Genomic DNA, 9597 nt, shown 5'->3' with positions numbered 1-9597 from the left:
TGTGTGTGTTTGTGTGTGTGTGTGTGTGTGTGTGTGTGTGTGTGTGTGTGTGTGTAGGACTTTTAAAGTTCCCCTCTGAGCTGGAAGTTGCAAGATTGTGCCTAGTACACCTGTGTGAAACTATAACTGGAAATTATCTATCAAATGTCACCATCTATAATGACCAAGGACACTAGTTGTCAGGTCAACACTTAATTGACTTGCTCCTCTGTGTAGCACAGCTCATCTAATTCAATTGGAAAGATGTTTTTACTTAGTGATTCTTTTTGCTGTTGTTAAGGTATTAGATGCCAATACTTCATGTCTGAAATATTTAAAAAAAAAATATTGGTTTGACCTTCTTTTAAAATCTTCTAGGTAATGGTACTCTGATTTCATCTTTACTCAAGGTTATAATAGAATACAGTATACTGCAAGCAAAGAAAGGGCAATGTGGTCTTGTAAGCAAAATTTAAGTATACTATGTTTCAAATGAAAAAATTAGAAGACTACAATGAATCTACCCTGAAGGTGAGCTTTACCTTAATAAACTTGCTACACTTCAATCTGGGAGGGCTTGAGGCTTCCACCGCCCTCAGTCCTAACTCTGAGATTTTTTTTTTCTTTTTTCTTTTTTCTTTTTCTTGGGGGGGGGGGACGTGGAGGGGGAGAAGGAACACATTGTGATGGCTGAGTAGACATGCGTGGCTTCTGGCTTCAAATGTTATTCCCTACTCTGTAAAGAAGAGATTATTGGCACGCTCCAAAAAACCCCGGGAATTCAGGAACAGAAGATTCACTATCTTCTTTACTTTTAAGTGACTTAACAGTCCTTTCTTTGTGGAGCATTTGGCTACTTCAAAGTAAATCAAACAAAGAAAGCTACAGCAGAATCTCCTAAAGACTAAATGGTTTGTCACCAGCTGAGGGAAACATCACATGCCAGGGGGCAAGACAGAAAGAGGCCGGTAGGTCCCCGAAAAGAGCTAAGGCGAGTCTGTACAGGACAGTACAGTGAGAATTGGCATGGTGCCGACAGGAGTGAATCCCCACGGACCAGCACGGGTGTGCCCTGGCATCTTCTGGTAGGGTATTTTGGTTTTCATAACAGTGAATGATCCTTACCCGCTGAACCCATTTCACCTAGAAGTTAAATATTTGGGAAGAATTGCGTAAGAAGGAGTCTCACCCCTGGCTTTACTTCCATAGATAACAATGGCAAGGAACTTGGTGGGGCGGGGAGTCTGGGAGTTATTCTCAAAGATCAAACATGTAAAGGCAGGGGAGTATAAAATGTGGAAACCGAATGCTAAGTCCATTAACTTGCTGCAATGCAATATTTCAAAGCTGCTATTTTAGGTTTATTGTTGACTCCCCGGCTACAGTGTTCTGTCACTGGCCAGAGTGACACAGCGTGGGGAAGTTCTGTTCGAGATATCTGCTCTCTTATGGAACTTGCAAGTGAGTTAACCAAAAGCCTGGCTGAACTGGGTCAGAATTCAGTAAAGAGACTGGCTCCTATATACACATACCGATGTAGAAATATGCTTACTGTCTTATCTTAAGCTAAGTTAGGGAAAACAGAGAACTGCAGCTTTGTAACACCTAATCCACAAAAAGTGAAGGCGTGTCTGACATTGACAGACATATGTAACAATTCCGTTTTCATGAGTGGTCATCGACGACTTTCTAGAACTATCACAGTGTTCCCCCTTACCTGTGTTAGAAGGACTACTTCCCAGCCCAAGTCTGAAATTAATGGCTAGGCTACAAGAACAACGCCTCTGCACAGTAGAAATCTGAACCAAACCTGACCAGTCAGATAAGACCTCCAACCAAAGGCTACCAAGCTCACGGGAAGGACCACTAAGCACCTCCACACTTCCCTTCCATTTATTTGTCTCATTGGGATACTGATCATGGTCTCTGATGCTCTCCCAGCCCCACCAAGTCTGAAGCCTCATTGTGTATTAGTTAGGCAAGCATACTACCACTGGGCCATATCCTCAGCACCAGGAATTAAAACCTCTTTTCGTGTCTGTGTCTCTGTGTGTCTGTGTTCACGCATGTGCTCGCGAGCATGCCCATCGTGAATGTGTGCACATTTGTGTTATAATTAGGGTTGGATCTCAAAGCTTGCAACCTGAAGGGTTACAAGCACTCTACTAATGAGCCACATTTCCAGGCATGGTGATTTTACTCATGCTTAGCAAGTTATTTCAGCTAAATTCCACTTTAACCACCCATAGATAGTGCCTATTTCAAAGAGTCTGTATATTCACAGAAGAATGTGAGTAAAGGACTTAGCCAAGTATCTGCATGCAGTCATCTACTCCTGTGTGAGACACTGGCTGTCTACCAACAAAAATTCAAGATCTGAAGTAAACCACAAAAATAATCTATTCCAACTACTTTGTTTTATAATAAGGAAATGAAAAGATTTTTAAATCATTCAATTGCATTGGAAAATATCCCCAGTAAAGCTAGAGCTAAAATTTAAACTCGTGGCTTATACTCAGATTTTCTCGCTTTAGGCTGAGCCGGTAAAGAGAGAAAACTGGGTCAAAGAATGCACACCTCCCCTCCTGCTGGTCAGAACCAATGTTTGCTTTATTCTTTAGAGCAAGATCATCCCCAGCATCTGTCAGGGTGCATTCTACAAGCCTAAATGCTTAAGAACGCAACTTAAGCTATCTCCTAAACTGCTAACTTGACAGATAGTCCATCATAGTCTAGGAGGTCAACTAGAGCTTAGCCTCCGTTAACTTGGACTATATCCTACTCTCTCCCTGTTTCACCACTCAGGACCTCCCAGGTAAGCTCCTGTGAGCCTCTGCCACAGCCTGTATGCCCTTGCCCCCACACACCTTCTTCCCAGTCCCGTGTTGCTGCTACATGGCTGTGCCTGGGGCCTCGGTGTGTGTACCTGTGTGGAAGCACATCCACACAGAGGCCTTTGGAAGAGGGGTAAAAGCCATTTAGGCAGGGAATGAGGAGTCTGGCCAGAGGCACAGTGAGGTCTAGTAGGAAACACATTTTTGTTCCGGTCTGATGAAGCCCTTCTGCACAGCTGGAGGAACCCATACTAAGGCTCCCTTCAAGCCTAGGGAGCACTAAAAGGCCCCTCTATGTTAAGGAAAACCCCCTTCTCACCATTATCATCGATTAATCCTTCAACAACCCGCTTCCCTTCTCCAGGGAGAGTTCTGAGATGCATCTATTGACCAATGAGATCTATTTCCTTTCCATTCTGTTAGGCCCAGCATATCCCATAGTTACCGATTGATTGTTCAGGGGTACAGAAAGTGACTCTCTCAACTTTAGAATGCTTGTCTTGCTTCAGTCATGACCACCTCCCAGAATCACACATTCAGGTTTCCTAGTGCCTCCAGGCTGGTAGAATTGAGTGACTTTAGTCCCTTCCTTCCAAGAGCCCAGGCTGGTACAGGTTCTCAGAGTGGAGCTAGAGAACTAAGCCTGCGCAGTCAGGAGGACTCACTTCTCCAGTGATGGTATCTGTATGGGATTTCAGGATGCCTCAAGAAAGTGCCATTTAATCCCCCACTCCCAGCTGGTGAGGTGCCTCAGCAAACATTGACTCAAGTATTCTACTCCAGCTCTTTAGTCCAAAGGAAGCTTTGGTATCCGAGACTAGATTTTCCAATTTCAGAACATCCAATTTCATCATCTGGGTCCAAACCTGTCCCAGGCAAAGATGATAGAAAAAGAAAGAACGTCCCCCAGCAGGGTGCTTGGGGGGTATCTGGGGCTGTGACTAATCATTTGAATGTAGCTGCAGTTGAAAATACAGTATGCTTGTCTTTCTATATTCACTATACCAGGTACTAATAAGCCTTTTGATGCTTTTCACCTGAAAATCCTGGATGAACAACTATGCTTCTCTATCCAGAGTGGGAAGGAACACCTCCCATCCCTTCCCAGTCCCGCCCCACTTCCCCAGGATTGTTCTTCCTCAGACACTGTTGTTGCAACCCTGTACTTCTCTGACTGCGTCGGTCAGGAAGGCGACAGGAAATTCTAGTCACCCTCACAGCAGCTGTGCCATTCCTCCTATCCTCCTCTGATGACGTGGGTTGGCTTTGGTGACAGGAGCTCAGGAACTGAGCCATAGCAAAGGACGGAAAGAGAGGTCACTGTTTGTGCCGCACTTGGCCTGGGGATCCCTGCGGGGCTGTTTGCTTTCTTCCTTTCTATACTGTTTCTCTTTCCGTTCCTCTTTTTTGGAGGGGCAGAGCTCAGGCATCCTGTTTTCAAAACAGTGGGCTGTTTTTTGGCAGATGAACTCATGCTCTAACTCTTTTTTTTTTTTTCTTTGCTGAAGGGGAAGACAATTCTCCCAGGTGAGGAGAGCGGACAAAACTCAAACAACAATTAATGTACAAATCTAAGAGGGGCTGGCTGACTGGCTGGCATACATGCCTAACCTTTAACTTGGACTGGTCACTGAGGGGCCCAGGCATTCTTCCTGACACCAGAAATCATGCCCCTGTCCTTCAAGCTCACGCTCCCCTGTTCCATCTTCTTGCCAGTTTCACTCTTTTTTTTTTTTTTTTAAGTTTGAAAAAGAAAATGTTCTTTAACACGAATTCACCTGTCTGCAAGTGTCTCTAAAATTTTGAAATTCCACTTGGCCTATTGCTAACATTTCAGGATCAAGAAAACTGAGGCAAAGACAAAGACTGTTTTTGTTAGGTACAGTAGCAGTTCCTGTCCACCTGCCCGAAGAAGCAAAGGGAAAATCAGCTACACTTTTGAATCCCTCCATTTCTTTAGGCCACAGGTAGGTCAAGGAAAAACATACACAAACAAGGAAGCACTGCCCGGTCCAGGTGTAAGAAACCCTAAAGGCCATTGGCTTTTCCCCTACCAGTCAGGCCATTCTTCACCTTCTCCACAGACTGGCACCTATGATACCTAGTAACACTGGCTTCATAGGGCAGAGGCTCTGCCATCTGTACTCTGAAGTCAAGTTTCAGACTTTGTAAACAAAAACCTTTGGGTCAGCTCTGAAACACAAGTAAGGACACAGATTTGGTTTTGCAACAAATGAAGTAGGTGTTCGTAAAGGATCACTCACAGAAATCCTGCTTCCTGGCAGGCGCTTTCCTAAGTGCTTTGGGTATACTAAACCTGGTGAGATGAGACCCACCTCTATACTGTAAAACTGAATCTCTGGGCTTAAGTTAAGTAAGTTCATATAAAGAGGCTAGCAAGTGAGACTGGCAGGATTGAAACCATGCACCTCCAGTTCCAAAGCTCTTTGCAGTCTTCCATCCTCTGCAGGGCCTTACATTTATGCTCCCTTTCAGCTCTGGAATTCAGCTTTGCTGAGGCTCCTTTGTTCCATAAAAGTAAGCCAAAAACAACCCAATTTGGCTACTTAGTGATAGCAAAGAGGACATTTCCAACTCCACAGAACTCTCAGATCATTTCAACATTTAAATTTTTAATGTAAGGTAAAAATTTCATTGTGCATAACTGAGTCTCGCTTTCCCAGATAATACTGATGAGCCTTTCGCTGGTGGTCACAACACATTCTCATTGGGCTGTTAGAGTATACATCACACCCCTGTCACTGTGCTCAGCATCACCCAAGACACCCATTTGACCAACAGTGAAAGAAACAGTTCAGTGTAGAGATCTTAAAAAATAAATAAATAAATAAATAAATAAATGGTATCCTCTCATTTACCCCCTGCATAACTGCTTTGCCCTGTCACCTTCCCACTGGGGACCCTGCTAATAGGTGAGACAGCTAACAGTTTCTGCTTCAGCTAAAACTGCGTGGCTCTTCAGTGTTAACTCTATTCAACTTTCATCGCTTCCTGCCTCGGACAACCATCAGCCAAGGGCTGGAAGCTTGAGGGACTGAGAATCTCTGAGAATCTCTTCATTCACTGATACATTTTTAATAACTTTGCAAGACAGGCAGTGGACAAGGCCAGCACTCTAGACACACACACACACACACACACACACACACACACACACACGGCATGCAAACCAACGGGTATGTAAAGATTGTCTGCTCTTGTTCTCTTCTGGTTAGTCCCTGGCTTCATCCTGGAGACTCTAGAGAGTCAAGTCCTTCCTAGAGAAAAATATCACCACAGAGTTTTAGATCCACAGGTTGCATCAAATATCACAAAAATAAGAGACAACGCAACAGCTGCTGATGCTGTGAGGCAGGCCAAGCCACTGCAAAATATTCTCTGTAAATCCCAGAGTGATTTGGAGAAGTTACACAGTGAAGCCCCCAACATGGGGAAGCGGCTGGGTTTTTACATCAACCTGGAAAGTCCCAGCTTGAGAGAAGTCAGAAAATACTAGTTAAAACCCCAGGGTGTCTTCTCTCTCTACTCCCCACCGAGGTGAACTCTGAGCTAACATTTTAGACCTGGCTCACTTCTGCTCTGTTCCTGATCAGTCCATGAGAGAGTTTCAGAGTAAGAAGGACCTTACACACACCAGCATCCAAGGATGCCCTGAAGAAGGACCCTACACACACCAGCATCTAAGGATGCCCTGTTTCCTCTGCCATGGTGCTTTGAAGAGGAGCCAGCAAGCTCTGTCCCAAAGAGATGCTTTTCCTCCAGGAAAGAAGGGGGGGGCAGTTCAATCAAGAATGCACCTTGGGATGAAAGGGTAGGTGGGGTACAAAGCCTCTTCCAGCCTCAGAAATGGAGGACAATAGGACAGTACCTCAAACTTGAGTTGTAGGGAGCTTTGAAGGCATACTCTGTGGAGTGCAGTACAATCAGCCTTTCCCTTCAAGCACACCTATGTAGATGCAGATAAATGTATAACTGCACAACTTCTACCGCACAGACACAGACACACACCCCTGCACACAGACACACAGACACTTGTACACCCTTCTACACACACACACACCCCTGCACACAGACACATAGACACTTGTACACCCTTCTACACACACACACACACACACACACACACACACACACATCCATACAGTTAAAATCTGCCTGAAAACGTGTAAACAAGCAGAAAACAACTAGCAACAACCCTCACTATATAAATTAGCACTCTGTCCAGATGTTAATTAAACAAATGAGATAATGACAGATAATTAAAGCTCCCCAACACCAAGTTTGGTTTTGTTTTTCTGGATATTGTAAATAAAATCAGGGTGGTGTTTTTCCCCCCCCCTTTCTTTAGTATAGGTGTATTTTAATTTTAAATGATTTTCACCTTTAAAATTAGGAAAAACAAAACCCAACTTCCTGTGGTAGAAGACAAAGTATATTGTTTCCTTCTTTCTTCTTCTTTTCAAGTCTCAGACCATGTCAGCATAACAAAGGACGTGTTATAAACCCCCAGATGCCCTTATTCCCAACAAGAAATTGTCAGACTTGAAGGAAATTTGTGTTCTCATTTAAAAAAAAAAAAAAAAAAAAAAAAAGTGATGGATCTACTTTCTCGTCGAACACGTGTCTACTGAACCGATTAAAATGTGGCAAGACTCAGACAGACTGTAGTTTTCTACAAACCATTATATATTTTAAAAGGCACTTACATTTGTAAAACGATCTGGAAGCAACGCAGATATACCTCTAACTTACATTCGATAACGCACACATTCGGAAACTTGTTTCTGGGCATTAACACCGACTAAGAAATTTCAGCTTACTGTGGTAGCAAGGTACGAGCAAAGAAAGTTAGTGCCGCCGCACTTGGACCAAGTCAACAGACAAGCTGCTGCCCGGCGCTCCAGTTGTAGTTGTCCTTACCTTGTTTGAAGCCATCTCGCTGACAGAGCGGTAGGTCTGGATGGTCTCTAGCTGGTCTAGGCACCAGTCTAGTTCCTCCAGCGTCTCCATTGCTAGTTTCTGATATGATTCTTCTGCAAACAAGCACACAGACAGGTAGTTAGGCTGCAGTGGCTGCAGGCTGGCCATAGCCGAGTCTCCTCCGCCTCGGCTGCTCGCGGCGCCACTGACGGTGCCCCCTTGCTCCTTCATTGTTTGCTTGCCGACTCCTTGCTTCCAAGCTCTTTCTGGTGCTCTGCCCGGGACAGGGGGGTGGGGTGGGGTGGCGGGTGCCAAGTTTTCACCCCCTCGCCGGGATGAGGTGTCAGTGATCTACCAAGAAACTTCCTCAGAGGAAGAAGGCGGGAACCTGCGCCCAGACGCTCATCTGCATAACTGTGCCCTAAAACTCAGGGCAGAGCAGAGTTTTCTCAGGCTACTTCTGCCTTAGTCATCCCGGGGCTCTGTGGGGTGTGTGATGTCATTTCTGAGTGTTTGCAGTCCTGAGGAGAAATGAGGGAGGCTTTCCCCTCTCTTTGCTTTTCTTCTAAATGAAACCGACTCGCTATGGCCATGTGGGGGCAACTGTCTCAGGCAGGGCAGTCATTCATTGGGGGGGGGGGGGGGAAGATGCTTCAGGTGGGTCACTGTGAACTCTCAGCAGCACTGACCCGGACAAGTCCGAGGCATAGACTATCCCTTTCTCTTCGTGGATTCTCTCCCTTAACCTAGAGGTAAAATGAGGTCTCCCATGATAAGGCTCCAGTCTAGAGAAGCTGTCTGGAGTTTTACGTGAACATGTTTATTGGCCTGGGAGTCTTGTGGCTCTTGTTATAATAAACAAAGCCAAGACTTCCCTTCTGGTCGTGCCAGGGTCACAGGGAAACTCTGAACCGGACTTTCAGGTGGAGTCAGATGTCAAGGGCTTTGCACTGATGCTAAGGGGTCTCCTTTATTTATTGCTTTCTGGGAAATTCTCAAAGTGTTTCATACAAAACAAAACTCCCCACAAAACCCACCAAATGAATAAACAAACAAACACCCCCCCCCCAAAAAAAAAACAGTGCATTCAAGATCATATATCTGGCTGTGATTGGAAAGCTATTTTTCACTTCCCAGAACAATTTACTCCATAGCCAACCATCTGTGGGTCTCAAGAAATACCTCAGGGTATTGACTTAAGACCTAGGTTAATAAACACTGAATTCATGTTATAATTTTAGGTGAATTAATGAAGCTTCAGATATATAAAGCAGGCAGATTCCCCACACAGACTGAGGAACAGCAGCTAATTACCACACATTCCAGAACACAAGCATACAACAGCCACTGATAAGATACAGCCATCCTGCGGGCTTTAGCATGCTTATTTGGTGGTTTCAACCCTGTTTACAGAGAAGCCTCAGCGAAGCCACACAGCCTTTCTATTAAGACGAAGACGTTTGTGTGTGTGGCATCAAATACCTGACGCAGAAAGAAGAAGAAATGAAGTGGGATTCCAGGGAAACAGAGGCCTGCCCACAGATGCACACTTCACAGAATCAGGGATTTGTTTATCCCTGCAGTGTGCGCACACTTCAGGGTAAAAGAGGGGTTAAAAACTCAACATCCTGTATGTCAAACTTGAAAACCCACAGAAACCCCGGAGGTGGCTTCCTCCGCCTTCTTTTCCACGCTCCTCATCGCACAGACATGAATTTAGGTGTTTTCAATAAAACTCATTTCAAGCCAGGCTTGCACATACCTTACCTCTCTTCCTCTTCACCTTTGTAATGCTGTCTCAATTCCAAGATTGATACTCTCTCTCTCTCTCTCTCTCTCTCTC

At 44.8% G+C, this 9597-nt stretch overlaps 1 protein-coding gene across 4 annotated transcripts in view; it reads right to left on the bottom strand.

Annotated features, from left to right (window-relative positions):
• Positions 1–9597, bottom strand: part of Pde4b (phosphodiesterase 4B) — a 524127-nt gene that overhangs the window by 28994 nt on the left and 485536 nt on the right. For all 4 annotated transcript variants that reach the window (XM_021199490.2, XM_021199491.2, XM_029540327.1 and 1 more), the window contains one exon: positions 7755–7867. In XM_021199490.2, the coding sequence (XP_021055149.1) occupies positions 7755–7867 (113 nt within the window). The remainder of the gene's footprint in view (positions 1–7754; positions 7868–9597) is intronic.

This window comes from Mus pahari, chromosome 6 (assembly GCF_900095145.1).
Source record: "Mus pahari chromosome 6, PAHARI_EIJ_v1.1, whole genome shotgun sequence".
NCBI lineage: Eukaryota > Metazoa > Chordata > Mammalia > Rodentia > Muridae > Mus > Mus pahari.
Note: the sequence above shows the minus strand (reverse complement) of the source record. Positions and strands in the feature narration are given on the sequence as shown.